This window comes from Cynocephalus volans, chromosome 12 (assembly GCF_027409185.1).
Source record: "Cynocephalus volans isolate mCynVol1 chromosome 12, mCynVol1.pri, whole genome shotgun sequence".
Taxonomy (NCBI): Eukaryota; Metazoa; Chordata; class Mammalia; order Dermoptera; family Cynocephalidae; genus Cynocephalus; species Cynocephalus volans.
In genome coordinates this window covers 4047169-4059796 of record NC_084471.1, presented here as the reverse complement: position 1 = coordinate 4059796, position 12628 = coordinate 4047169, and the positions used below count along the sequence as shown (strand labels likewise).

Here is a 12628-nt window from a genome sequence, read left to right as displayed (position 1 = left end):
GTATTCCAGGAATAGTCCTAAGTACTTTACATTGTTTAATTTATTTGATCTTCATAACATTTTACAAATGCTGAGGAAACTGAGTCACAGAGAGGCCAGGTATCTTGTCACAGATCATATAATAAGTGGCAGAGCCAGGCCTTAAACCCAGGCTCCAGGGTTTGTGTTCTTGATCTCTTAACGCTACTCATGGGACTTTTGTGAAAATCAGTTGTATTCTGCTCCAAAAGCAAATCTAAGCAAACTTAAAAGAGTCAGCATCATATAAATCACATTTTCCTACATCACAATTAAGTTAAAATCAATAACCAGAAAAAGATAAGACAAAAAAAAAGTAACCACATGTTTATAGATTTTAAAAAACATACCAAGTAAACCATGATTCAAATAAGAAAATTATAACAGAAAGTAAAAAATTTCTAGAACTTAAGGATAATAAAAATTCATTAAAACATTGGAATGTAACTAAAGTGGGACTTATAAAAGGAAATTTGTAGCCTTAAATGCTTGCTTATATCAGAAATAAAAGCCATACATTAATGACTCAATCATCTAAGTTAGAAAAATAACTGAATAATTAAAAATAAGTAGAAGCTACTCTACTTTTGTATGTGTTTGAAAATATTTACAGTTTAAAAAATTAAAAGAAAGAAATATTAAAGCGAACAGCAGAAGTCGATGAACTACAAAAGATCAGCAAGTCTGGAACTGATCACTAGAATCAGAAGTTGGTTATTTTAAAAAACTAATGAAATTGACAAACCTCTAGCACGATTATTAACTAAGATAAAACAAAGGCCAATGAAAGTGGTATCAGGAATTCCGTAAAGGATATTACTACAGATGCAGCAGAGATTCAAAGAACAATAGAATATTATGAACAAATTTGAAAATTTAAGTGACAGATTCCTAGAAAAATAAAATTTTCCAAAAATTTGAGAAAGTCTGAATTGTTTTATAATTATATAGAAATTAAATGAGTAAAAATCTTTTCACAAAGAAAATATCAGACTCAGGCAGTGTCTAGCAAACACTGGCAGAACTTGTGTCCCAGTCTTTTGTAGACTCTTCCTGTGAATGGAAAAGACGGAGAGAGAGGTCAACATAACCTTCCACCCAGACCAGGATGGTTCAAGAAAGGAGATTAGAGGCTACCCTACAGATGTGAGTGCAGAGATCCTCAGTGAAAAACAAGAAAACGGGACCACACTATGATTAAAGAATAGAGCACATTGTGACCGAATTGAATTTATTCTGGGAATGCGAGGTTAGTGTAACATTGAAGAAACTATGGTTCTCTTGTAGCTCACCACATTAACAGATGAAAGGAGGGTGATTTATCATCTCAACTGACCTGGAAAAGCATCTGATTCAATTCTGCAACCATCCTGATAAGAACTCTAGTGAGTTAGGAACAAAAGGGAACTCTTCTAACCTGCTAAGGGTCATCTACAAAAAAAGGCCTTAGGCAAACATCTTTACCATAGTGAAATGTTGAAAGCAGCCGTCCCTTTTAAAATCAGGAAGCAAAGGCCAGGCACCCCTCTGCTGTCAGCAGTTTTGTCCAGCGTGCTCATGGCACCTCTGGCCAGCACGGTGAGTGAGACACTGCTGTCTCTAGTCACTCTCCTTTCCAGTCTCTCCATCTCACTGCGGTCAGCCTTCTGCCTGCCTAGTGACCTGCACTTTGTTCAACCCAGTGGTCACCTCCCTGTGCCCGTCTCGGTTGGACCCTTCTGCAGCATCTTACACTTTTCCAGGTCTGCCGCCAGCCCCCTGGCCATTCTTTTAGGTCTCTTAGCCCTCCGTGTTTATTTCTGGCCAGGGCTGCCAGGCCTGCCGGGCCACTCCCTTGGACTTGTGCGTGTCCAAGTGCCTACCTGACATCTCCACCTGGATGCCCAGCCGATGTCCAAAGAACAGATCATGGCCTTCACCCAGGACACTTTCTCCTACAGACTTGTCCACAGACCTTTCCTCGTCTTAGGACACGGCAGATCCACCCCAATAGTTGAGGCCAAAGACGGCAGTGCTGCCCCCCGACCCCTCTCTTCCTGTTGGGTTCATGGGCATGTGTGTCTGTTAATCCTCCAAAATGTATCTAGAATCTGAGCTCTTCTCACAAGCTTCACTGCTACCCCCTTGGCCCGAATCACTAATGCCTCTTGATTTTGTGATTTCCTTGATCCCCTGACCTGTCTCCCGGTCCTGCCTCTCTCCACCTTGCCCTGTGCCACGTCTGTTCTCAGCGTGACAGCCAGAGGGCTGTTTTGTGTTTCCTGTTGCTCCTGTCTGGAATGTTTCTCTCCTACATGTCAGCATGGCTTTCCCCTTTGGGGTCTTTGCTAAAATGTCACCGTAGATGACTGACCACTGTACTGAAATTGAAAACCATCCCCTACCCCAAGCACACACAGACACCCTGCCATTTCCCATCCACCTTCCTTGCCTGATTTTTTTCTATAGCACGTCACCATCTTATGCACCATATATTTTATTCATTTGCTGAAGAAACCATTAACAGGAGTTGTATAGATATCACATGGACATGGCAGAATTGTGAAGCGACACCATGAGAACTAGAGTTTTGCCGCCCCCCCCCCCCCCCCCCCCCCCCCCGTCACAGCAATCAGCAGCGTGTCTTTGAACTAATGCGGTAGCCACAGGACGAGAGGCACTTCTGGTGGGAGGTGTTCGAGCCCAGAGGGGGAGGGCTGGGGTGGGTCTCCAGGAGGTGACAGTGGTTCTGCATTTCAAGGATGAGTAAGGAGAATGGATGGGGGAGCGGAGGAAGGGCACATTTGATGATAGTGAGGAGGGGGTGTGAGTGTGTCCCTCCTTGCCCCACAACTTCCTGCCAGCATCGCTTCCCTGATAGCGCCCAGTGCTTGCTCTGCCACCTGCCTGGAGCTCAGCCCAGGCGAGTCACTCAGATTCTGGGTTTTTTTTCCTCATCTGTAAAATGGAAGAGCACCTCCACGAGGGTTATTGCGAGGAGGAGACTGCCAGCATGGAATTAGTGCCCACTGAGCTTGCCTTTATTCTTACTGGCTGAGAAGAGAACGAACAGCTGCTTTTGAGGCTCCTCAGGCGTGGTCAGCTGTTCGCATCCTGTTTGTCAGGCTGCTGGTGCTTAAAGAGAAAATGGTATTTATTTAATGAGATAAAAATTTTGAAATGAAGGCGTTAAATACAAGCAAGTAAGTCAGCACGAGCTTTGGTTTTCTCTGACCCCTGACTAGATAACCCTGACTGCCGCAGATAACTTTACAGTGGTGTTAATGGCTCAGCACATTAAAATCTCTCTCTCGGTTATTTTTCCCTTGTAGTCTGAACCCGAGGGCTTTTCTCATTTCCACTTGTACGTCTGCGCTGCTTTTCTTGTGAGGTGGAGGAAGGAAATACTAGAAGAAAGAGATTTTCAAGTAAGTAAATACCAGACCGAAAGACCCCGACTTTGATTTTCTGCCCGGGGAGAGGCCGATTAGATTTGTGTTCGTGAGGTGGTTTGTGCAAGAGCTTCTAGAAGTGCTGCCCGCACCTCACCTCTGCCCCTGCTGTTTGGGAGCTCGTCCAGCGGCAGGAGTGCATCTGGCTGTGGCTGCAGCGCTGTGCACACTGACAGCACGACCAAGTATTAGAGGTGGCTGTGTGACAGGCCTCCATGGAGTCGCCCTGAGCCAGGAGTGTCCTCAGCTGTATGGCCCATGGAGGGGTAGCCTGTGACCTCTTGCTCCCAGGAGCCTCTTCACAGTGCCTGGCTTATGACACGTGGGGACAGGGCAGGGTGAGAGACCACATGGCCTGGTTCCTGTCTGGCCAGGCCACTTGGGAGCTGGTGACTCGGGACATGTTGGTGACCCACATGGGCCAGTGTCCTTGGCTATCCTCGCACCCATTGGTTGGGCCAGTGTGCTCCATGTGGACTGAATCCCTGGTCCCTGACCCTCCCCCCCCCAGCATTCCTGTTACCCATGACCCCACCATCAGCTGAGGTGCTGGATAGGCAGTGGGGTCTGCATGTGGCAAGGGGGCTCTGGTAGTGGGGGCTGGCCATTCTCCACCACTTCACCCCTCTGAATGAGGGGCAGGCATGGAGGCCCTGCAGTCCCAGGTCCCCGGTGCTTGGGCAGCTCACTGGCCTTTTCCTCAGCTGTGCTTGTCAGACAGCCCTAGTATCCCGCTCCCCTCTGAGGGCCATGAGAGGAGCAGGGAAGACCCGCTGCGTGCCCTGGGGCACCTGTCTCAGCTCCTAGGAGAGGCTGGACAGGTGAGGGCCCTTGGCCCAGCACACAGAGCCCACAGTGTTCATGGGCGGATGGAAACATGGTCATTTTCACCTTAGCTCCTGCCTGTTTTGTCAGCATGGGCTCGGTGTGCCCTGTGGGGATTATTAGGTCGGCCGCTGCTCCTGCCAGGCCTGCCTGGTGCCTTCTGGGCTATCTGGCTTCCTCTCTTCACTTTGCACTTGGGCCGTTGGAGGTGCCAAGAGAGCCCATGACTTGCCATGTCCTCCCTGAGCAAGGTAGAATAGATGCTGGTGCCTGGACCTGCCATCCCCTGCCATGCCCACTGTTGCCTCTCCTGCAGCTGCTTTCTAGTCCCAGGAGGTGCAGGAGAGCAGTGCTGGGCAGGGCACTGGCCTGCCGGCTGAGGGAGATGGGCCCAGCTCCCCTCTGCAGTGCAGGCAAACACTCTGGGTATGACTGTGGCCAGCATGGCTGGTTCCCACTGACTAGTATACACTCCTCTGCCCGGGCCAGTCCCCCAACAGCCTCCTGGAGAAATTACTCTAGATATAGGACACAGGTGGCTGGTCCCCAGTCCCTGGGAGTCAGAGTCCCTGAGCTGACCTGATGTCTCAGGTGTTTCTGCCTCCTTGTGTCTGGGAGTCACTGGTTGGGGAAGCAGTGTTCCTTAGTGGCCCTGGGCAGACATTGCTGCCCTCCTGGGGACAACCGTTCCTGGTGGTGGCAGGAGGGTAGGAGAGAACTTGGGGTGATGCAAGTCCCTAAAGCTGTAGTGTTTGTGCACAAGCATCGTCCCCAGAAATTGCCCTGGAGCCCAACTCTGGGCAGACTCTGAGCTACACATGCATGAGAAAAGGCCCTAGCTCCTTGGAGTTGTGGTGATGGACAGTGATGTGTCACACGTGCCCTGGGGCCAAAGCAGGGCCAATATTTCCTCGGGGGTGGAGGACAGACAATATGAACAGCCACTGGATGTGAGAGTGGCTGAGCTAGGTCTGGGGGAGGTGGGCTGGTGAGGAGGTTGGTGTTGAGCTGGCAGGGTCCCCCATGTCCTCTGTCCATTTAGGCCTCTGGTCCTTTCCTCTTTATGTGATGGTGATGTCCAGGGGACGTTGTCTGGGGCTCAGCAGCATGGCAGATGCAACCAAAGCCACTGCATTCATGGTGGCCTTGAAGGATGCAAGAGCTGCCATGCCCACCACTCGTCAGCTGCTGTGCTCTGCCCACTTTCATGGAAGAGACACAGGTTGCTTGCTATTTGGCTGGGGACATTGCCCCGCAACTTGGGCAGCTGATTAAAATGTCCTGCTGGCCTTCTCAGAGCCCTGCTCACTTAACTTGAGATTCAGGGCACAGGAGATGGGCGCAGCCAGGCAGCCAGGGCGTGGCATGGACCCCAGGAGCCTGCGGGGCAGGGCGGCTTGAGTGGAGGTAGGGAGTGGCAATGGAATCCCAAGATGGATTTTTCCCTCTAATCTCAGAATAAATTAGTGCTTTGCTGTCATGGGGTTGGATGGAGAGCATGTTATAAACACCAAAATGGGTTTTGGAGAACTGAACTAAATGAGAAAGGAAATAGGAAGAGAAAACAGAAATTAGATAAAGAACCTGAGGAGTCCTGGTGAGCATGGGGGAATTGTGTTTGCCGTGGTGACATTTTAGGAAAATGACTCTGCATCCGTGGAAGGCAGGCCGAGTGAGAGAGACCCAGAGCGTAAGTCTCCAGCACCAGAGCATTTGTGGAAAATGGCTTAAAAGCCGTTGCTCTTTGCAACGTTGTAATTTGCCCCTTGGGAAATAATGTGTTGCCTTAAGTCATTTCCATAGGAACGGAATCATTTTCTGAGGACAAAGTATTCCCAGAAGAAAGGCAGAGACTCCCCTGTGTTACATGCAGGAGCAGGCCGGGGAGTGGGTGCAGGGTGTGCTTCCCATGCCTGACTCCCAAAAATTTGAGCAGGAAGTGAGAGTGCAGGCGCTGCCTGTGTCCTGTATCTCCTTGGCTTCGGAGACTCGTGTAGTCCATGTCCGGGTCCATCCGGTTCTGTGAACATCCGTGGGTCCTCCAGGGGCCAGGATCAGGCTGAGATTCAGGCTGCAGCCTCAGCTTCTGGTGCCTGGATAAGGAGGCAGGCAACCTCTGGAGTGACCATTCACTTCTGTCCTGAGCGCTGGGGCCCAGGAGATTTGTATTTTTCCTGGCGAATTTGCCGTCTCCCCTGCCAGTGCTAGCCGGACCCCAGGATGGGTGGCCTCCTTTGGTGTCTCCATTTCTAATTCCTACGTCTTCCGTCTGGGTGTTTCCCACAGCGGGTGTCCAACGGGACTTCTGTCACCGAACCCTGCCTCTGCCAGCTGTTGAGGTTCCACTCTCAGCACTGACAGCCTGGACTCTGCCCTCTTGCCTGCCTTGTGCCAACTAGAATTTTGTGGAGTCTTTGGGGTGAAAGGAGATCCCCTTGGTGGAAAGTCCAGTGTCCCTATGGGACCCGCTTGGCACTCCCCACCCTCATCCTTGTCTTTGTGGGTTATTTACAGTAAGAGAACTCGGGCCTGGACAGGGCGAGGTGAGCGGGAGGCCTGAGCCTTAGAAGGGCGGCTCCTGCACGTCTGACCTGTTTAGAAACCCTCTGTGGCTCCCATTGCCAGGGGCATGCATTTTCCACCAAAACTGCAGACACATCTTTCGCAAAGTCTTTGTGTGCTCATCTGACCAACTGCAAGGTGAAATTTCAGCTCCAGATCTGAGGGGCTACTGGGGATCTTTTGCTGATTTTTAAGTGCAGCATTATAAAATTTGAAAATAAGCCATCCTAGAAAATCTGCATTAGTTTGGCTTCCCAGGGCATTGGGGAGCCAGTCGCAACCGCTCTTTCTGGCCCCTGCCCTTCTGGTCCTCGGTCACCTGGTCACTGGGACCTGTGCACAAATATGAAGAACCCAGCAGCAGGATTCCTGTCCAGCACTAAGGAGGAAACGTGCGACAGGGCAAGAGAGCTCTACCGTGGCTGCAGGCCACGTGAAGGAGCCGCCATTGCGCAGGGGCTGGGACGGCACCTCTGCAGGGAGACAGCATCGGGCGGAAGCTGCGGGAACACAGGGCCAAGCGCTCCTGTCTTGTGCTGCATGGTGGCTGTCTCATGGATGTGCCCACTCCATACAGGTTGTGATTTGTGTGCTTTTCTGTCTGTATGTTGAACTCGAACTTAAAACTGTATAGAGCATACAAAGAGATTGAATGAACACCCATAGGAGGAAACTTTAAGCATATTTGATCCGGATAAAAATAAGGTTATTGTGAATCCGAATGGCAAAAAATAGAAGTGGTTTTAGAGTTCTGGGTGGAATTTTATTATACCAACAGAGAATACATCTTCTTTTCTAAGTATTTATGGAACGTTTACAAAATTTAATCATCTACCTGAGGCCATAAAATTTTCAGAATCAGAAAACAGCAGTGATACAGACTATTCGCTGAGCATAATCCTTTAAAACTAGATAATAATAAAGTTAAAACTAAATAATCAAGCACTTGGCTGTTAAAGCGCCCTCTTCAGAATAACGTGGGTACAGATGAAAACGATCCCATAATTACAGAATGGTACTCAGAAAAATAAGGGATGTGGCCAGCGCTCAGCTGGTAAACAGATTCAGAGCCAGAGTGCTATTATTATTTAAAAACATTTAAAAAACATATAAACTAAGCCTTTAACTCAAGAAGTAAGAAATGGTAAAAATAAAGTTGATTATGATAAAGATGATAAAGGAAATAAAGAGTAAAAGTAAGTGAAAAGATCTGAAATAGATAGATGATAAGTAGAATTACAAAGCACATCCTCAAGGGGCATTCACAGCTTCCGCAGGGGTCACGTGGGGCACACTCTCCCTTCAGCAGCAGCTGAGGGGCCACGTTACATGTGTACAAGCAGTCCAGGAAGGCTGGCACAGAGGCAAAGCCTCATCACTCTCCCTGTCACTTAGGGAACACGTCAAAGCCATGCTCCCAGATGCCAGCTCAGTGTCAGCCTCAGAGACCAGGCCTGCCATGTCTCACTATTAATGTAACATCATATCAATAAACCAGAGGCACTAGATCATGTGATATTCTGAGAGATGTAATAGCTTTTCCTCAGTTTAATAAAAAGAAAAAACAACTCTACTCTCAAGCAAGTAGAAATAAAGGAATAATTTCTTAATATGCTAAAGAATATCTCAATCATTAACCACCAGTACCTAGAGAAATGCTGGAGACAGTCCAATTTAGATCAGAACTGTATTCCTGTTTCTGTAACATGATGAATAAATGTTTGGTGAAAGCTCCTTCGTCCTGTCTGCATACAGTGCATGTGCACGTGTGTGCATGCACACACACTAGGAACGTTAAAAAGTGTTTTTAAACACATGGACTCTTCAGAGGAGTGAGCCAGCACTAGAAACTGTTTACCCTGGGGGCATCTGCGACTTCCTGATTGGGCCCAGTCCCCAGTGTGAGCAGGCTGGCTCAGGCTGGGAAAAAGCCTGGGTCTAAGAGGTGGAGGTGAATCAGATGCCCGTCATGAAAGTAAGGAGCCATGAACCCCAGCAGGTGAGCCACGGCAGATAAACAGACAAAACTGGGTTTATAGGTTCTTGCTTGTCTGAGGCTTAGCTCTGAATGGAGCAGGAAAAAAAGTCTCCCCTGAACATTCCCTACAGCTCACCCTCCCACTCATTTGGGCTAGAATTTATGTTAGTTTTTTGACTGAAATACTCCACACTAAAAAGGTAATTTAAAATGGCCAGAGCCCCAGGTGCCTAGCTGAAGACTGCCTGAGACAATTCTCACCCGAATGACACATTGTAAGCATACATAGAAGTTGTAAATCAGAAACATCATAAACAGAATTAAAGGCAGGTGAGAAACAGAAATAAAATTCCATTCACAAACAGGACCAAAACCCAGCTTATATCCTTAATATACAAAGAACTCACAGAAATAACTAATAAAAAGGAAATGTCCTCATGGAAAATGGATGAAGACAATCAGAACAGTCAGCCCAGAAAAGAACTTGGCAGCTGTCTGGAAGATGTGAATGCATCTTCCAGTCGTTAGTAGGGGCTTGGAAATGAGAACAAATGCTAGCTGTCACATAAGCCAGGCCTTGACAGTGCAGCTCCTTAAGTCGATGAGGTTGGCTTAGAGCTGGTGTGTTCATTCATTGCTGCGAGGGTCTAATGTATCACCTTTCTGGAGGGCTATTAATAATTTTTATACAAGAAGCCTTCCCTTGATCCAATAATTCCCTCTGTTGATGGGAAAACAAATGGGAAGCAGCCTAAATATCCCACGGTAAGGGGACAGTTCCCTAAATTATGGTACATTGCTGGTAGGAATATTTTATAACTACCAAAAATTATATCTTCATGTGATATTTACTGATGGGAGAAAATGTTCTCAGTATATTTCTATGTGGAAGAAAAGCATGACCTGAAATTGTATGCATATGTATATCACATTAAATTACATGCATCTACGTATGTGTATATGTGTAAAAATGATCCCAAACTTGCTTCTATTCCATGCATACACAAAAGACTGAGCAGAAACAATCACAGTGGTAACATTATTTAATTTTGGTTAGTAAAATGATGGGTATTTTAATTTTTCGGGTGGAATCCTCTGTTTTCTGCATTCTCTTCCATATGTGTCAACATGATTTTCTCACATCAGGCCTGTCATAGGATTCGGCAAGGAGGTGAGGCCGCTCTGTGAGGGTCACGGCTCAGTACTGGTGCTCAGGGACACTGGGCTCCACGTTCTCTGCCTTGCTCTGGGATACTAGCCAGCGTCCCACTGCATCTGCCCCTTAGCTCACACACTGTGCACGTGCGCACACACATGTACAGAGCACACCACATACCTCTTGAGGCAAGAGGGCTTCCTGCTCATCTTGAGGACCCCGGTGCCCACTGGTGCCTGTGCAAAGTAGAGGCTCAGTTACTAGGTGCCTCCTGAATGGAGAGGGGCTGGGAGTGGGAGTAAGGATATGAGGGGGCCGAGGGGCTGCAGGAAGGGGGGACAAATGGACCCCACAGCACCCTCATCCCCGCCCTGCCGTGGCTCTGAAGCTGCACAGAATGCTGTTGGGGCTGTCAGTCCCTTCCCTGTGCCAAACCTTTGTGACAAGTCTTCTTGAGCTGCATAGTCTAGCCTGTAGACTCTCAAAGCTGCATTGCATTCACAGGACCACGCTGTTTTTCTCAATGTCATCCATGTCCCTATCTGCGGGGGGGATGGTCTGCAGGAGGTCATCTCCAAGTAACTGGTATGGGATCTATGTGCAAACTGGACAAAATTCCAGTACGTGACCTTTGTGTCCCCTCCTAGCTGGCTGCCCCACCCTTGGGCCCAACCCCTCCTTGGTGTCCCTTTCAGCCATGTCGGGCCACCTGTGCGTCCCCCCTGCACTCAGGAGGCTGCCCTAAGTGCTTCCAGCCTCAGACATCGGGGATCTTTGGTGAAGAGACAACTAGTAAACACATTAAAGTATCTCTGGTGTCTCTGCTTTCCAAAGAAGAAAGACAAAAACAGCAGCAGAAGTTCCGAGCTCTGCAGAGGCCAGGCTGGGCCCTGTGCACAGAAACAGGACCCTTCCGCCCTGTCCGCAGCCTCTCTGGCCACAGACTCTGGATTCTCTCCCATTCGCTCCATCAGAGGCCTCAGACCAAACACTCCTTGGCCAGAGCCTGTGCTGGTTTGGACTTCTGGGTCTGTGGGTAGTTAAAGGTTGGTCTGAAGATCAGTCGCAGTGTTAGAATTACACCTGGAAGGAGGTGGAGACAAGATGGCACTTGCACGCAGGGATTTATCGTCTCGTTCAGTGGTGATGAGGTCTCAGCCCTTCCAGAGGCCCAGGAGCATCCTGTGGGACTCTGTCTGCCAGGACCTGGGGGTGGAACGGTGGGAGTGCTTGGCTTTGCTTCCCTTGGGCCTGAGACCGGAGAGCATCAGAGTCCCGCAGATGCTTTTTCCTCCGCTCCGTCTGGGGAGTGTGGACTCCTGTTTGAGGACTCTCATTTATGAAGCCCTGCTGGTGCCACCAACCACTGTGCGTTTGTGCGTCCATCTCCCTCACTGAGTCCTTGAGCTGTGGCTTCTCATCTACCACTGCACCCAACACATGGAAATGGTAGCGGGTCTGCCAGGTGACAGGGTGAGTTTCGTACACATTGGTCCCCACAGACCTGTATGTGTGTGCGCTTCTGCAGCTGCAACGTCCTGTGGGTAGATCCGTTGCCGTCCTCATCATGGGAACTCACACCTGGGACCCAGTGAGTTCGCGTGTAGGGGATTCCTCCTACCCGGGGTCTAGAGTGGCCTGAACAGGTGTCATGTGTCTGTACATGGGACTCACTCTGAACTGCTGAGTAGCCTATGATGGGTTAATAGTTTTACATGGGTTCATGTTTTATCCTGTGTTCATTTGAAGCCACAAATGCCATGAAATGCCAAAGTAAAGATCAATTGTCTCTCTCTTTATCATTTCAAGATATTTTAAAGACAAAATTGGGTCAGTTGAAACTCATCTTTAAAGTGGACTGTTGTGCCTTTGTGTGCTCCTCTGGTTGCTGCCTGTGTTCAAGTGTGGGGCTCATGTGACCGTGTGTGGCGTAAGGGCAGGTGTGCATGGCCACGTGTGGCATAAGGGTAGGTGTGCGTGGCTGTGTGGCATAAGCGCAGGTGTGCATGGTCTAAGGGCAGGTGTGCGTGGCCGTGTGTGGGGTAAGGGCGGGTGTGCGTGGCCGTGTGTGGGTTAAGTGCAGGTCTGTGTGGGGTTCTTGTGACTGTGGCACCAACTCGGCAGTGCTGGCTGTAGGGCAGTTGGGAGGGCAGCTGGGTAGAGCCCCCAGGGGGCCAGCAAAGGGCAAAGACTGCCTGCAAGAATTAGGCCAGCCAGCACAGGGGACGTGGGGCAGTAAAAGAACCAGAGTGAATGGGGGTATGCCTCAGAGAGGAAGGAAAGGGCAGGGGAGAGGCAGAACGGAGCAGGGGCATCTGTGATGCAGCGAGAGGGCACAGGGACCAGGCCTGGCTGGGCGGCAGTGACCACACCCCTGCCCGAGGCTGACGTGGCATGGCACTACAGAGACCCAGAGGCGGTCCACCTCCTGCTTTAGGGAGGACAGCCGTCCCCCTAGAGCCTACCTTCCCTAGTGCCTTCCTGAAGCTTTCTGATATTCCCAGGCACCGGGGCAAGGCTGAGAGATGTTCCCCAGCAGAGCAGGGAGGGAGCAGGAAGGCCCCCCCATCCAGGGGGCTGGACACAGGGGTGCTGCGTGCCCTTCCCGCCACTCCTCAGCCCCATTCTGTAAAGGGCGCTGGAGACAGCACCCGCTTT

At 49.6% G+C, this 12628-nt stretch overlaps 1 protein-coding gene across 1 annotated transcript in view; it reads left to right on the top strand.

Moving 5' to 3' along the window:
* Positions 1 to 12628, top strand: part of TBC1D22A (TBC1 domain family member 22A) — a 370690-nt gene that overhangs the window by 322743 nt on the left and 35319 nt on the right. Inside the window, exon 12 of the mRNA XM_063074804.1 lies at positions 3330 to 3425. Coding sequence (XP_062930874.1) covers positions 3330 to 3425 — 96 coding nt within the window. The remainder of the gene's footprint in view (positions 1 to 3329; positions 3426 to 12628) is intronic.